Raw genomic sequence first — 17,742 nt, forward strand, 5'->3', positions numbered from 1 at the left:
ATTAAAAGTCTTTATTTGACTATTTGAGTATAAACTTCATGTTCATTTGGAGAAATGCTTTAAAATTTAGATTTAAAACTTTTTTTCTCCAAGTTTCACTGGCTGAGTATAAATTAAGATGATTTCTACTTTGGTAACTAATTACTTCAATTTTGTAATTGTTAAATTAACAGTCTTACCTGTATGTTTGGGATTCTGCCTCTGTCTGTGTATTTGTACATGAGGTCTCACTGTTGTATCTCTGATGTTTATGTTTTGTAAAGTGTGGCTCAGACTCTTTGTGATGTGCACTTTAACTAAACTGACATAGAAGTTACTTCTCTTCTTCAGCTTGCATGTATCTGTGTGTATATGTGTGTGTGTGTCGCAGCGTACCAGGTTCTCGTTCGTGAGCCGGGTGATCTCGTGTTGCAGACTGGCTTCGATTCGGGCCTCTGGAGGCAGTTGGAGGTTTTGGGCCAAGAGTTGCTGCTGACGATTGTTCTCCTCCTTGACATTCTGCAGCTCGCCGCGCAACGCCTCCACCTCACTGTCGTTACTTCTACGCTGAGTCTGAAGCTGGTGCTCCAGTAACCTGAAGGTGGGGGCGGACCGTGGAGACCAGAGGTGGACGGAGAAGAAAGAAGGGGCGAGGACCAGCGTGTAAAAGACAAAACAAAGAATGGGGGTAAAGAATGGGGGTGATGAGAGAGAAGGAAGAGGAGTGTGGCAGGTGAGAGGATGTGAGGGAAGACAGGAAGAAGATGCGGACAGGTAGATGTGGAGGGAGGGAAAGGTTTGAGGGAGAGAAGGAATATTTTTGTATGCAGAATGAAGTGAAGAAAGAGCAGGAGAGAAAGACAAAAATGAGAGAAGAGGAGAGAAAAAAATCAGTGAGAGAGGGAATGATAAAAGTGGAGGTTTTCACCACAGTGTGGTGGTGCAGGACAGCAGCATGCTGTGCAGCCTCGAGCGCAGCCTCTCTGAACACTCTCTTTATTCTGCTGAGTCATCCAGCTTCACGCTCTTTTAAAGTTGAATCTCGCCAATACAGTAGCCGGTCAAAAGAGTGAACAGAGATGATAGTTTAAGATGAAGCACTGAAGATTTGAGTCATCAGATCCAAGTCAAACAGTGCTTGTGAACAATTCTTAGGGTTTGTTTTAAACATCAGGAACAAAGGAGTTTCTGTCACTGCAGCAGTGTAAGCTGTTAGTGATGAAACAACTGATCAGCTGGTAAATCCAATCCTAGCATCAAAAAAGCTATACAACATACCAGTATCACACATTGCAAACACTATTTGAAGCAAGCTCTGCAGTGAACATTTCGTTACATGAAGCTGTCAACAGGTTGCCATTATAAGTGAGTAAAACAAGGTTAGTAACAGGATGAAGACAAATTCTGCTGAAATGTCTCGTAAATAAAAAGGAAAAATCAAAGCAAAGCGCTGTATATATTACTACACACTATATATTATGGAATGGACCAAATTCTATGTCATTTTTTATTGTATTGTAAAGTCATATGCCAGTGTCTTGTGCCAAAAACATCGTTGTCTACCTTGGCAGGGCTTGTGTAAAAGGCCATATCCATAAAACATAGAGTAGCGTCTTTATGGCGACTAAGTATAAAATAATGGGTGTGTGAATTTGGCAGCAAAACCAGCTTCTAAATCTGTAAAATTTTCTGATTAGTCAATAAAGCTCCCAGGTCACTAAGACCTAATAACAAGCAGTCCTAATGTCCAAAACTGGCAAACAGCTGGACAAACAGGAAGGTAGACGGGAGAGAAAACTCTGACAGGTTGGGAAGGCGTGAGAGAGAAAATATGTGAATGAAGAAAACCAGCAGTACACATCCTTTCTTGTGAAAAGGCAACGTGTCATGCTCAAAAATCACACTTGTGTTTGAAACACAATAACACCTGATGGTCTCCTTTAAGCCCTGATTAACCAGCCACAGCTCTCCGTCCTCATTCAGCTTATGGAAGTCTGGAGCGGCGGATCTGACCGACACACAGCACAAGGGAACATGAACAACACAACAACAAAATAAAAGGTGGGATGGGTGGGTGGGGGTGGGGGGACAGACTAGACGACGTGGACAAGAATATGGTTATTTAAATATGAGATGTCGGCTTGTTGATGTGTGTATGCTTCTATCTCCCTTTTGGTGACTATTTGGCCATTTAATCATGCTGGTACCAACTCACGTTTCATTTCCTGTCTTGTGTATGTGCAGCCTGCTGTGTACTGTGCATTTTCTACTGAACATGTAAATTAGTTGTATTTTATACCAGTGTCACTGTGTGAGTGAGTTTGTTCCTGCGTTCATTGTGATCTGCTGACTGAACTCTGATGTGGGTGTGTGAACAAAGAAGGGAACAAGCAACAAAAGGAGCAACATGGGAAAAATGAAAGGAGGAAAAAATGTAGTGATGCACAGCAAAACTTTTTGGGAAACTCTGGGGAGTTAAAATGCAAAGACATGATGGTTTTATTATCTTAAAATTTAGTTGCGTAGACATTGTTCACATTTGCTGTTAATTATCTACTGTAGTTACATCATCAAGTGTAATTAATGATGTAAGTAAGGCCAATGAGACGAGAACTACTGGCTGCAGAGGAAAGTGGATTTAATAAATGGAACAAAACCTGTGGAAAACAAGGGTGGGTACTAGCAAAAATGTTTAAGGGTCTATAACCATACACTTCCTTAAAGGTGTGCTGCACATCTCTGAACATAAAAACATGATTAAAGACGTATAGTAACGTATTGCAAGAGGGTCAATTCATGCAGTATTCATGCCAAACTCATTCCATGAAGCTGAGAGAGGGGGTCCTACAACAGCATAAAACCTGCTGCACAGTGAGTGTGTGAGGACGTCACTCTGTGGCTCTACGGATTGATAAAAGTCGTATCCCTTTCAGCTCTGACGTGTCCATGCTTTCATGCCACACATTTTCTTACTGCTGCCCTGTATATGGAGTTCTGCAACATCTCCAAAGAGAGACCAGAGCTGTTGAAACCACAAAGTTTCATTGTTTAGAGGTAAACCGGAAACTATTTTGAGTCTGATCCTTCAGCAAGACACTCGACTCTTGTTAATGCTGAACTATCAAAACACATGCAGGCCTACAATCCCCGCATCTTCACTCAAAAGCCAAATACAAGTTCCTTGACTGCAGTGAGTACCAGTAAACACACACCTTCTGTTAGAGCATAATAAAGAGCTAAACTGTAGCTAGAGCTGTTATATTATATTCATCATGCTGTTAGGGCAGAAAATGCCACGCAAAGCTACCCAAGCTTTCATCAGCACAGCAGTGTGAGTCTGCTGTTTCAGCTTCAGTAGTATCAGATCACTTGTATCATTTTTTAACCCTGTTCAGCAACAGCGTGGCCATGCATGCTCTGCTCCATGATGCATAGGCCACCTCTCATCCGTTACCTGAGCCTACTCAGGAGATCATTGACTTCCAGCGGCTTACGTATGAACCTAGGAGATCTGCACGGGACAGAGAGGCGTTCACAAACACACATACGTTCACATGCAACAATCAGACAGACATCATATTGGAGCTTGATAAGATATTAAAATGGATAAACAAAAGTTAAAGGAGTCAGAGACATGGAGACGTGGAGGAGTAATGGCTGTAACATAGTACCTGTTGGTGTCTTTGAGGCCTATGTAAGCTTGTTTGAGTTCATCAGCATCCTTCAGTTTAGACACATCCTCAACATAGACAGACGGCTCTGTCATGGTCTCCTGGAAAAAGGAGAGAGAAGGTGGAGGAGATATTAGGAAAGAGGGATAAACGAGAAAGAATAACACCACATTTACAGCTGGTTGTGAAGCTGCATCACAAACCACATCATCACCTCAACTGCTGGGATTTTCATATGGGTTAGGTGTATGAACAAAGACAAGAGAGTCAATGGTTTCATTAGTGTGCATTTACACTGCTATGAGCAGTCAGCGTGTGTTGTTGCTGACGACTCTCTGCCAGCATCAGTGTCGCTGCTGGCTACGACTGTCCTTTTACCCTAACAATCATGAGCCAGCTGGAGCCTCAGGCTGACACAGTGACAAGCCATCAAATGAGACAGCCATCTATCTACGGGGAACATCAAGGCTGTGGGCTCTTTTTCTAGCTCTCAGGAGACAAGAGGTGCTTGTATGAGCTTGACACTGCTGATAGCTGAGCACCGGCTGATGAGTAACATGGGCTAAAGGTCACTTGTGATCAAAATTTGGATAGTTTTTGAGAGTGTTGGAGCAGGGTACATTTGACAGATGTGTGACAGTTTCATATAAAGACAAGAATTAATTTCTGCACATGATGAGATGTAGACAGATGTTCACATTATCCACAGGCCGCAATTTGAATATAACTTGTCGAGAGCTTGGGGGCCACCGTACTGAATGTACTACAGACTGCGTTTACAAGGATGGATGCTAAATGGATTCTGTAAAATGACCACAGAGCAAAACTCTCAGAGACCTTACAAATAATCCATAAACCCATTCAGCCAGACAAAGGACGAGACAGATGAGATAGTCAGACTACAGCCAGAGGAGAGGACAGAGTCTGCGTGTAAAGCCTCTTACAGTAAGAACTGCTGATCTTGTGTCACAGCAACTGATTTTACTGTGGTTTTTGTGTCATCACCAGGCTTAACAGTGTATTTTGTTCCTAACCATTATTCAGTTCCCTGTTCTGTTCTGGTTCCAGTGTAAATTATTGATGATAATTTCCGTGATTCAATGTGGGGTTCTAAGTATTACTATGTGTTCAGATTAAATTCTTTGTTGTAACCACTTTCTCTTAACGTGCTCTCTTTACTTCACTCATCAAATTGAGTGTGTGATTTCCCACAGCTCCCTGAGAACAGGAATCTTTCATTCAGGGGAACAAGATCACGTGGTGACCGAGGGGGAAGTTTTTCATTATACAGAAAAGTAGCGCCTCTTAAAGTCTTGTAGAAAGTAAAAAAATGTTTTTTTCATTTTAGGATACTGACACTAAAACCTGAAATTTGCAGTTGATGTTGTACTTTTGCAACCACCAGCAGCTTTAGTATGTTTAAGTTGATGCTGATGAAAAGTAAGAAATATCCACCACTAAAACAATACAAGATACTTCATCCATAGCTGTTTTTTTTAGGTCTTACGTATTTATGGGGTCTGTTTTAATTTTCCTAACAGTGCTGCTAGGTCTTGTACTTGTTTCTGAAAGAATCAAGAGCAAACTGGACATGGATATTTTACTCTGTAGTTTGCAAATCAAACTGATTCTGCTGGATCAGCTTTCTTCACTGAGGAGGTTTTATAGACACGACACACCATGAAAGTGTCAGATTTTCATGCATGATGCAGTCTTTCAACTGTACCTTCTCATCCTGTGGGAAAGCATGGATGAAGGAGAGAAGGTGGAGACAGGAGAGTTAGACACACTGAGGGTACAGTGAAAATATTTGCAACATACAGTATGGACAATTTAAATGTGAATTTGCCCCAAAATCTAACAAAAGAGTGCTCACTCTGGTTCAAATGTCACTCAAAAAATGTTTTTTTAATTAGGATTGGACTACATGAACACAGCATAAGAGCTATTTATCAAATATCAATTTTTTGTCAAAATATATTTAAACTGATCTTTAGTCCGTGAGAGATCTCAGCCAAATTCTTTTGTTACTTTTCTGGGATACAGACAAACAGAGAAACAGACTGGGGTGGAAACACATAAATGTAAGAAGGTGGATTCAAGCAAGCAGCACACCCTCCACCGACATCTACTGTAGCTCCACAGTTAAAACCCCGTGTGAAAAAAATAATGACACCATTTGACAAAAAGAGCCTAAATGTTTAGTTATATGTGGATGTTTACAGCCTGAATACTAACAAATGATAAGATACTGTCTTTACCTTGTGGTGCATGGCTTCCTTCTGGCTCACCAGCTGGGAGCGCAGGATCAGCACCTCCTCCTTGCGAACCTCCAGCTCCTCACAGGAGGCATTGAGCTGATCCAGCAGCACCTTGTAAGCAGGGGAGCCTGGGGCACCGGCGCCTGTAGCTGCGTCACCCAGCAGGCTTTGCCTCATCTCTGCCAAGTCATGTCTAAGCTTCTTGTTCTCTGACTCCAGCTCCTGACGCTGCGAAGTGAAACGACTCGGCGTTACGGTCAAAGTAACAAGTGAAAAATTAGGCATTTTGAAGTTACCTGGCTTTGGATTAAGCATTTCTCAGAAATCAATGGATTTCAGTTGAAGGATGTGTTTATGCATTTTTTGTACTTCACCCTAATATGACTACTTACCTTGAGCGACTCATACTCCAGCTCTGCCCCACGAGCCTTTTTAAACTCTGCATCATCCTGAAACAAGGAGCAAAAAATGGTGATGAGGAAACCTGACGGACTGGAATCAGGTCAGCCTTATAGGAAAAAAGGTTCAGCAAACCTTTCTTCCAATGTCTATATCTATCAATCAATCAATCAATCAATCAATCAATCAATCAATCAATCAATCTGGATTGTGTTCATAATTATGAGAAGCCTCTTTACAATTATAATTATATGAAAGGCGTCTGTATGTTTACAACCCTTTCCCATAGGTTAAAACACTGCTATGAGGCCTATAACATTAAGTGTTATGAAATTTATCAATAAAGTGATATATGTCAGAGGGACCATGTCAGTACCCTGGCTCTAGCCCGCTGGAACTGCTCCTCTTTGTTTTCCAGTTCGTTGCGCAGTGACTGCTTTTCTTGCTCCAGTTCTGTGAGACGTTTCTGCAGCTTGAGGGTCAGAGAGGTGTCGATTCCTCGTGTCACATCCTGCATGACAGTGAAATGTTAGGAGAGTATTTGCCCAGTAGAAAGTATTTAAACGCTAAAGTTCTTGATCCACAACTCAAACTGTGATGAACACATTTCAGAGTAGAAACAGTGTCTGGATATTTCCTCTTATTAAATGTGATAATATTTAATGCCAACATGCTTACTTCGGTGGTACGGGAACCTTCTTCCAATTCGGCGTACTCTGAGTTGTAGGTGTACTCTGACTCGTTGCTGCTGTGAGTGGAATCTGTTCTCCTGTGACCAGGCTTGGAGACATTCTTTGGATTGGAGAGAAAATCAACAATTTAAACTAGAAAATAATAAACTCAAGTTCTCCCTGCTGCATAATGGGTGACAAACATGCGTTCAGTTAATTTGCTGTCTTAGTGTTTTGTCTATTTTAGCAGGTAGAGTAGAAGAAAACTGTATGATTGTGCACACACATAAGGTAAACCTCTCATGAATAATGACTAGTGGTGTGTGTAAGTGTTCCTCACCGAGGAAAGAGCCATCTCCTCCTTCAGGTCGTCGTATTTCTCCTCGAGGCGAAGGTGTTCTGTCAGGAGATTCTGGTAGCGAGACCGCTCCTCGTTCAGATCTGTCTCCAGCTGCTGAGTCTCCTCTGCTATCACCCGCGCCATTTTCTCTGATGAGACAAAACAATAAGTAGTTTAAAAAAAAAAAAAGAAACATATTGTGTGGTTTAGGAGACAGCTATATGTTTCTACACGATGAAGACGGATGTGTTGCCGTAAGTTAGTATGATTTATGTGGTGATGTTCGCATACCTGTCATCTGCTGACTCTGTTCCTGAATCAACCTGTTCAAGTCGTCCTTCTCTTTCTTCAGCAAGCCATTCTGGTCCTTCAGCTCCGAGACCATCTAACCACACACAGAAATGATCCTTCAGTAACATCTTGTGAAAAGCTGGTGTAAAACTGACTGCATGTTGAATGTGAAATGATCAGTCCTACTGTAAATGTGACTGATCCACATCTTTCATTCAATACATTACTGTAACTCCTAAGTCTCAAAAGATGCTCAAAACAAGTGCTCCTCATTCTGAAAAACCTCCTGGGATATTTGAAGTAAAATACAAAGAGTTATGTTCCTGCAGATCTGAATCCCAATCAGCTCCAGCAGTGTAGTTTTAAACTTTGACCTCCATGTTGAGCGACACAAGAGAAAATAATGATTAATGAAATAAACACAAACAAAGATTGACTGATGGATTTAAAGGAGAAGTTCCTTTTGTAGTTCAATAAATTAGTGAATTGTAATTAATCAGAGGTCATGAAATTTCTGGGTAAGAACTTTGTTCTAGAGTTTATAGATCAAGATCAAAATATAATAAAAACAAAGTGCACAACTTAAATAGCACTCACTCACTCGCTCGCTCACTCACTCACACATGCACACACACACGCACACACACACACACACACAGTTCAGTGGCTACCTCACTAGAACGCTACTCTATCTCCTGTGCTCACCTGACCCGGGGCAACTCTGCCCCCTGAGCCCACCACGTGACCTTTTCCCCCTGGTTCGCTGTGTCTCCTAAATTGGGGGAAAACTGTTTTCCTCTGATGCCAATATCCATATTTATGCAAATATAGTATTCAGTAATATGCTGTGTACTTCCAGGGAACTATGGGAGATTCTAGGAGCCCTTTCTTTTTTATTTCACAGTCACAGTCTTACTAAACCTGGAAAACTAGGAGAGAGGACGGGTTGTTTAATGAGAGTAGAGAGAAGAATCAACTTGTTTTCAGTTGGGCCACATCAAAAAGTGAATTCTTGAAATTCAAAATCTGTTAACCTAGGAAAAGGTGAGATATACAAGTAAAGCTACTTTACTTGATCTCAGACTAGGAGGAAATAGAGCAGGAAAACAACAGGTAACAGTAATGATGTGGATCCTTCCTTACTTTCTCCATTTCGTCCCTGTATTTCTGCGCCCAGTCCTCGATGGTCTTCTTCTCCTGCTGCGTGGCACTCAGCTCCCTCCTCAGCCGCTCCAGTTCCTCCAGCAACGACGTCACCTGGTTGGTTTTGTTCTTGGCCTCCTCCTCCACCCCACGCAGTCGGCTCAGCTCGTTGCGCATTCGCTCGCTCTCTGCTGAGTAGGTATTCTCCAGGCCAACGAGCCTCTCGTTGATCGACCGGTTTTCCTTGCTCTGGATAGATGGTAAAACAGAACAGTAAAACACCCGAAATGAATCATAAATAATTAGAAATAAAAGGATATGTGAATGAATATATTCTTATGTATAAAAACAAACACGGGGGGGAAAAAGTCAACATCTCACCTGCTCGTCGATCCTCCTCTGCAGTTGCATGATCTTGTTCTCCATGCCTTTGTTGAGCTTCTTGAAGTGCTCCACTGAGCGAGCCTCGATCTTTAGCTTCTTCAACTCACGCCTCGCCCTCATCCTGCGGATACAGCACTGCAGGTAGACGATGGAGACAAGGCAGCGCTTGTACCAGCACCGAGCCAACCAGCCACGAACGCGTTTCTGAATGATCACCGCCTTGTGCTCCCGCAGCAGCTACAGAGAGACACAGAAACAGTCAAGGAAAGGCAGAGGGAAATCAGAGCTCATGTACTATTGTGGATCTAAAGCAGATTCTTTGGGGCTATTTTGAGATTTTACTATATTATCTGCGTGTCTTACCGCCTGGTACTTCTGCCGGGCCATATAAGCTCTGAGGATTGTCTGCATGGCCAGTGCAGCAGCCTGCTTCTGCCTGTAGCGTTTCTTCTCCACGTACATCCTCTGGTACTTCTGGATGATGGTGGCGGCCTGAGTGCGACGCAGGAACTTGGCCAGGCTGAGGAGAGCCCAGATATAAGCATCTCAATCAACACATATTTATAATATAAATATTACTGTGAACCTTGAACCTTCAACTTCAACTTATTTGACTGCAATGGCACTTTCTTATGAGTCAAACATAGCGGTCATAGGAGAGGCAGATGTTTTTGCATGTGATTGTTCTGTATGTGAATGGCTGAAGGAAGGAGTTGACTCACCAGCGAGCCTGGTATCCTCTGGTGAACCTCTGGATGGTGATGGCAGCGCTGCGCTTTCGCAGATACTTCTTCCGTGCCAGCCAGCAGCGGATGGTTTTCTGGATGCGGATACATGCAGCACGCAACTTGTCTGCCCTTAACTTCTCCAGATAGGCGACCTGGCCGGCCCTGAAGAAGATCTTGGTCTTACCAAACTGGTATTTATCTTGGTCCTGAGGAAAGACCGGAGCAAAATTAGGGGTAAGACAGCGATTAGATGGACGAAAAGAGACAGATGTACTGTGCAGTCACAAAGAAAATGCACAAATAATAATATATATCTCTTAATTTTCTGACCTGCACCAGTTTCTCCAGAACGTTTTTGCAGGTCAACTTTTTGTCAGAAAGCACGTCCTTCTGCTTCATCAGCACTCTGTAACGACTGAAGAACTCCTGGTACGTCCATCTGTGACACACACAGACGCATTTAGAAAACCACCACAACCCAAACATTTAACTCCTTTCTTTTTGTAGAGTTTAACAATTTATCACAAAAGTAAATGTATAAAGAGGGAAACAGCTAGCTCTGCTGTTTGACTTTGTCTCTGAAGAACTACCATTTAATTCAGCGCATTTATGCATGTTAAGTTGTGAAATACATAGTGATATTATCCTGTAAGGTGACTGACATAGAAACCCTGACTTAATACTTCTATACATGATATTCCAAAAATTCCTGTGGGAACAAGGAATGGGAACAAACACTCACTAATGTCTAAGGTTTTCAGAATTGATACTGATTTAAAAGATATTAAGGTGACTAATAAGCAAAGCCAAACAAAAGTCCAGTTCTGGAGTTCAGACAAAACAGTTTCCTCTACAGAGAGAGAGTGATGACAGATAATAAAGACAACAAATCAGAAGTGTGCACAACACATCGTAAACATATCAGAGTCTTTAGGAGTGTTGCTGGGATGCATCAATACCTGGATGGGAAACCTGCAGCAGAGATGCGGATGGTCTCCAGGACACCACAGGCTCTGAGCTGCTGCACTGCACGTTTAGGATCAAACCTGCCGACAACATATAACCACAGTCAGTGAGGCCACCATGAATTGCACCTGAGCTAAGATGGTGACTAAGCCTGAGCACAGTGCTTGATTCAATGAGGGCAGCAATGTTATAGGAAAACTGAGTAAGTTGTCTTGAATGCAATTTAAATAAATGAGTGCAGTGTTACTAATATCTAAAATCTAAATTGAGAATATGAAGAAATCTGAAGTTGGCGAAAGAAAAAATGAATCACTTTGCTGCCACAGAATAATTGCTAAAATAATACCAAAATGATTTACTGTCTTCAGTTTCTTAAATTCAAAAAGAGAAGAAGACATATAAAACAGAGAGGAGACTCACGAGAAGGCCATCTTAAAGTCATTGGGTTTGATGCAGCGGACGTAATGTGGAGTGGTTGCATTCAAAGTGTCCATCAGCATTTGCAGAGAGTTACGAAACTACAAGAGAGGACCGTCATCATCATCATCATCATCATCATCATCATCATCATCATCATCACCATCACCATTACTTTTGTACTATTAAGCTGAATGAATGTTTAAAAATCAACTCTGGATAATTGGCATTCATGTCACAAACTGCTGTTCATAGCATTATAATCAGTATTAAAACAATGTAACGCTAATAGATGAACAATTACTAGGGTTTTTTAAATAGGGTTTTTCTTACATCTTGACATTAACCAAATGAAATTGATAAAACAGCATCAGTCTAAATAACTAAACACTGGAGAGATGATCAACCTGGCAGCCGACTGTCTTCTTGTGGTCCTTGCTGCTTTTTTCTCGGCTCTTGTCAGGTTTGATGCTGAGGCGGGTCCGGCCCCCAGTCCCTGGGACCTGACCAGTGGGAGTGGTCGCTTTCTCCTCATCGTGGAACAGCTCCACTAGCAGGTCAAACTGGGAACAGCACCAAATACAGTCAGCAACAGAATAGCTGAGGGTAGCATCAGACACTGCAGGCAATACTTATATGCTGAGAAATAAATTAACGACAAAGCATTTTTATCACTCTTGATAAAGAGTCAAAGCTTCAGTGCAACTACTGTAGATCACACATGAGTAGAACTGCACTTTCTAACAGTCTCTTCCTATAGCCATGCGTTCTGGTTTTCTTACTTACTGCGTAGTGCATATAGGCAAAGGCAAAGCAGGATGACAGATATATTTTGAGCATATTGATATTTTTTAAATTTATAAACCTTATCATACAAGTCAAGTAATCAAGTGTAAAGACAGTTTGACATGAGAGTTAATTAAACTCAGCATTTTCACAGCTGAAAAGCTGTTTGAAAGGTGAAGTAGATGAGTGAGTAGATGTCATTTGATTTGTTGATTAGCGTTTGTTAAACTCATTCACAGTCACACAGTTGTTACAATGTTATAAAAAGCCAATAAACATGACAAAAAGGTTATATTTTGTCATATATGGCAGTATGCTGGTGACATATATGTCTGCAGGATATTATTTTGCCACGATGTTATGACATAAGTAGTATCATGTACAATGTATGCCCTTTAGTAAAGCACACGCACACATCAGTCATGTTCCATATAACACTGGGGTTATATGAGGAGGATGCTGTGTTATCTGTGCAGCTTCACGTCCTCCTGCTGTGCTCAGAGCGTCGCCATGCTGCTTCTCTCGCCACCTTCATTAAGCAGGACAGCCAGAGCCACAAGGGCTTTACGTGCTGCTCGCTTTCAGCATCATTCTGAAAACATAATACCCTCCTTCCTTTGACCCTTGTTTTTATGTCCAGTCCCCTTTTCTCAGAGTGCCTTTAGTGCTCCCCATGCAGCAAACAAAAGGCACACACACACGCACACACAGAACTTCAATCTCCTCAGTGCTGTTAAGTCAGTGCCGGAGAGAGAGACGGAGAAGGAGGAAAGATAAAAGATAAAAAAAGGAGCTAAAAGAAGAGCTACAGGCAGCCCAGCGTTGTAAGAACGCCTCTGTTTACCTTCTGCTGGCAGGGAAGGGTTGTCATGATGAGGACAGAACCAAACATACATGGACAACATATGGAGACACAGTGACAACAGAAACACAATGACATTAAAAGGAAAGGTTAAAGGAACCAAAAACCCAAAGTTCAAAATCATTACCATCCCCATCCAAAACTACAATACACATCTATGATTCCAACCGAAAAGGAAATAAAACCAGGCAGACTAATGATGATGATGTACAGTACAGTGATGTGAAGAGCATGATGGGATGATAATTTTTGATCAATGGGATTCATTACTACTGAATTCCTGCACAATATGAAATACAACAAGTCTGTGGTTGAATCACAGCTACACAGGAGTGGCTGGTGTTTTTTCTGCTGTAATTTTTTGATCCTGTTCCCAGATCGCAGTGCATCACAGGAAATAATATCATCAGGCATTTCTTTAATGCATCGCACTGACTAGACTTGCAGGCAGATGTCTTGTCTGTGAGACTCTTGTGTGCATCTCGCAGGTCACAGTACAGTTTTGAGCAGTGCGGGTACCATCTGTATGTGGAGCAATTACACACTGAAATATTTAATTGTTAGTGTTCAGAGGTTTGAGATAACTGCATCCTCTTTATCCTGGATTTGTCATCAGTAAACTGCTGCTTTTTCGGTGCTGGGAAATAGAACAGTGTCGCATCCCGACATCAGGATGCTGGTGTGTGTTGCCCTTTGAACTTTTTTCATTGTGAGATATCAGGTTCATCCAGTCAACCAAAAAAATGTTTTATCTTTTAGTACAGCAGCATATTCTACCTCCACATGTTGTATGTTACTGTGTTATATGATGATGCAATGAAAATAGTTAGTTGCTGAATGTTTGCAAAATAACTATTATTCTGTTATTCTCTGTCTGTTATGAGTGGTTTAAAAACAGTTATGCAAAAAATAAAGTGGGTGAGTACCAGGTGACTAGATAAGGCAAGCAGATAACGTCTTTAACTGACAATTTACACGTGTATGAAAAACCCAGGTACAGGTAATCACCACACACACACACACACACACACACACACACACACACACACACACACACACACACACACACACACACACACACACACACACACACAAGAAATGATGGGATAAGCTTGGCAAAGAACTAAAAGAAACTTAATTAGACTAAATCTCCTTAAGAGGTCATTACAATTTAATCCCAATTGTTTAAGTCTTACTGATCTCCACGGCAACAATAAGACTATACAATGTGTTTGTGTGTCTGTGTGTGTATATGTTAAGTGGTCGTGTTAGAGGTTAGAGCAGACAGTATTTCAACCCTTACCCAACTCTGCTCTTGTTGAAGTCTATAAGAGAACAGTCGAAGGTCACTGTGAGCATTTTGGACAAACATACTGCATCATAGCCTCTGTGTGTATGTATGTGTGCGTATGTATGTATGTATGTGTACGTGTGTGTGTGTGTGTGTGTGCAACCAAAACATCAGCAAGGATTTAAAGGCTTTGGCCCCTTTTGACCTGACAGGGTTTTACCCACTGATCCTGAACCAAAATGCACACACACACACACCCACTCCCGCGTGTGCGCGCACACACACACACACACACACACACACACACACACACACACACACACACACACACACGTGATGTTACCTCAGATGTGATCTGACTTATTCAGGCTCAATAGCACGTGGAGTGAGTAGTGTGTAGAGAGACTGGATCCTCATGTAGAGTCTCATATAAAGTGTTTCAGTTCCATTTCATTTTGGTCCCAAAAATGATCCCTGCGATGTATGTACTCTTTACAAATTATTGATTGATTAATTGAAAAGAGGTTATGGTATCTTTTAAAACTTTGTGGTAAAGTCCCACTTTGACACAACTAGCATGAATCTGATGTGAAAAATCACTGAACTGTGTGTGTGTATGTTCAGCTTTGTCTGTTATCTGTAAACAAAACTAGACCTCACTGACAGTAAATCTCATCATCCATCATTTGTTTTCATTGCTGGGGCCAACATTATCTCCATGTGGCCAGTGGGGGGCGCCACTTCCCTAAGCCTTCAGACGGTCAGTAGACAATAGTTTATTCTTCCTCACGAGACGAGGTGCCAAAGCCTCAAGCTTCTTTTGAAGATACACAGACACGTGTTTTACAGGACTCCTCTCTGCTGCCTTTGCAGGATATGCTTTTGAATTACTGTATACACTGTCATGTGAAGTAGATGTCTGTGTTTGTGTGTGTGCGTCTCACCTTGCTGGCCTTCAGCACATTGATCTGTTCTTCATTCACAGTGTCCTTGTTCTTCTCCAGGAAACCTTCACACTGATACTCGACCTGTTCAAAAACAACAACAACAACAACAACAACAACAACAACAGAGCACAGCTTGTGTTACAACTTCAAAATATTCTTGTAAACTTTTTGTTTTTTACTGAAACTCTTCTTCTGAAAATGCCAACCTTAAATTATTTCCACATGACTGGCAAGGTGTTGTGATTTTTTTATTTTTGTAGATTTTCCTCAGAGGGGCACAAACATGCAGGGTCTGTATTCAGCAGACTAACCCTCAATATTTTAAATTATAATTGAAGATATAACTCATGTTTAAATTATTTTTTCATCTCTTGGTTTTAAGTCAAATTGAGGTGACCAGTGACAGCAAACAGTCAGGTCTGCACTTTAGGTTATATACAGCCCTAGTCCTTGATGCAAGTTTCTTTTAATACACGATGATCAATCATTGCAAATGTTTGGTCAGAAATGTTTCCGAGGGATCTCGTTTTAATATCAGGAGACCTCTTGGGAAATCCTACATTTGTCCTTGACCCATTTATGTGTAACCTTATAGTGAGGATCTAAAAACAGACATGAAAAATAACACTTACCTCATTACAAGATATGAGATGTATTATACTAAAGTGAATTACATCAGCACACACAAAGACACTCTAAACACTTCATTGCAGAAGTGCCTTTTTGCATGAAAACAGTGATAACAATGGAATAAGTCAACTGTCCTCCAGCCATCCTAAAAATATCACACACCAGCACTGCAGTAGCCACTGCAGCCAATCTGTTCCTAAATGTTGTCTATGCAGCTGAAAAGGCAAATGCTAACACAGTGCACTAATCCTTCAAACCAACACCTGCCTTCACGTTACTTTTCTGGCTGAGTAAGAAACGAAACTTGATTTCCAAATGAATGAATGATTTGAATCCATGTGCTATGATTAACACTATGCACAACATGAAACAAACAATGTCATTCAGTCCCACCTTGTCAGCAAAATGTTGGATGATGAAGGCGCGGTTGGACATGCGTGGCTTCTCGAAGAGGGAGCAGGTCTTCAGATGGGTGTTGTACAGTTTCTGAGCCCAAGAATCATCTGAACCTTTGGGCATCTGGCAAACAGAGGGAAGAGACACTGAGGAAGCAATCAGGGAAACATGTGGAGTACAAACCACTCTGCTCATAATTACACTGAATGACCAGTGAAAGACAAATCCCTCTACAACAAAACTTAATGTTAGGTCAGACTATATTCATTGTAGAGTTATTAGATTGCATTTCATTAAATTGTAGAGGTGTTGCTATTTGTCTTGTCACTCAACTCATACAGAAATGTTTTCTGATATTTCCTTGCCAGCAAGTGCATGTCCCTGCAATAATGTCAGCAGTGTGGCCCACCTCAAATGTCAACAGCCTATAAAATGACCTTGTAGAGGTTACGAGCCACAGAGAGATTAGTTAGCATTGTTAGTGATCTGGCTGAGCTATGAAAGTTTAGATGCTACAGATATGAGCAGTATGCACTTGACACTGAGGCTGACATGTTTAATGTGACTGCTACCACAATCGTAAGTGTGCTATTTTAAATACATTCAACTTAAACTAAACTTTTACAAACAAACAAAGAAACATACAATCAGACTGTAAACTGACTTATTATCCGAATTACAGCTGAAAGTGCTCAATATCTAATGAGCATGAATAGAAGCATTCAGTTTCTCTGTGTAAACTGGACAAAAAGGAAGAAGAGAAACTGTCTTGCAGTTGTTGAAACTAGTGGTCATTGTTTCACTCTGTGTTTCCTTCCTGCAGGTGAACTCTGATGTGAAATATACATGTAGGTGTCGGAGTCTCTGGTCTGATCTGGTGTGTGTAAAATGTGAAGCAGAACGTGGATATTAGCAGAAAAAATATTCTCAACCCACAAGCCTCTTCTCAATGTGCAGCATGGAGTCTACTTTTCCTGTTTGACCCACTATCAGAACTCATGAGTCATCAAGTCTTACATTGTATTTATTCTTTTAAATTTTGTACCAATCATGTAAAAACAGATTAACTACAAAACGCTTTTCTTTTGGACAGAGCTCATAAAAGGTCGAAACAGTAAACTGCATCAAATAAAAGGCAACTGTGGTGTGTTGGAAACAATGCTCTCTGCATCTGAAGTGTTAAATATAATTTATCGGACTGAATCAAAAGTACTTTGCACTCCTCGTCCAACAGGTCCAGAATTCCCATCTTGGCTTCTATGAGGTTGATGCAGGGCTGATTGTCGTAGAAGTCAATCAGAGTCCAGGGGATCTGCTCCTTCATGTACTCTTCCTGCTCCAGCTTGAACACATGCTGTGCACAAAAAGAGACAGAGACACACACAGACACATACAGACACACACACACACACAGACACACACACACACACACACACACACACACACACACACACACACACACACACACACACACACACACACACACACACACACACACACACACAGAGTTGAGGGTTAAGCTGCGTACTTGCATTAAATCAACAATGTGTGTGAATATAATTAGCGATCCTACGAGTAAA

General features: G+C 41.4%; 1 protein-coding gene across 1 annotated transcript in view; it reads right to left on the minus strand.

The window, feature by feature from the left end:
- Positions 1-17,742, minus strand: part of myo5aa (myosin VAa) — a 53,349-nt gene that overhangs the window by 8,707 nt on the left and 26,900 nt on the right. The window contains exons 12-30 of the mRNA XM_056399980.1: positions 17,376-17,516; positions 16,160-16,285; positions 15,134-15,217; positions 11,658-11,813; positions 11,254-11,351; positions 10,827-10,913; positions 10,198-10,306; positions 9,862-10,073; positions 9,503-9,659; positions 9,137-9,376; positions 8,756-9,004; positions 7,613-7,706; positions 7,322-7,470; positions 6,989-7,102; positions 6,687-6,821; positions 6,304-6,360; positions 5,912-6,139; positions 3,651-3,751; positions 376-574 (exon numbers count right to left, since the gene is read on the minus strand). Of these exons, the coding sequence (XP_056255955.1) occupies positions 376-574; positions 3,651-3,751; positions 5,912-6,139; positions 6,304-6,360; positions 6,687-6,821; positions 6,989-7,102; positions 7,322-7,470; positions 7,613-7,706; positions 8,756-9,004; positions 9,137-9,376; positions 9,503-9,659; positions 9,862-10,073; positions 10,198-10,306; positions 10,827-10,913; positions 11,254-11,351; positions 11,658-11,813; positions 15,134-15,217; positions 16,160-16,285; positions 17,376-17,516 (2,736 nt within the window). The remainder of the gene's footprint in view (positions 1-375; positions 575-3,650; positions 3,752-5,911; positions 6,140-6,303; positions 6,361-6,686; positions 6,822-6,988; positions 7,103-7,321; positions 7,471-7,612; positions 7,707-8,755; positions 9,005-9,136; positions 9,377-9,502; positions 9,660-9,861; positions 10,074-10,197; positions 10,307-10,826; positions 10,914-11,253; positions 11,352-11,657; positions 11,814-15,133; positions 15,218-16,159; positions 16,286-17,375; positions 17,517-17,742) is intronic.

The sequence above is a fragment of the Seriola aureovittata genome, chromosome 1 (assembly GCF_021018895.1).
Source record: "Seriola aureovittata isolate HTS-2021-v1 ecotype China chromosome 1, ASM2101889v1, whole genome shotgun sequence".
Classification (NCBI taxonomy): Eukaryota; Metazoa; Chordata; class Actinopteri; order Carangiformes; family Carangidae; genus Seriola; species Seriola aureovittata.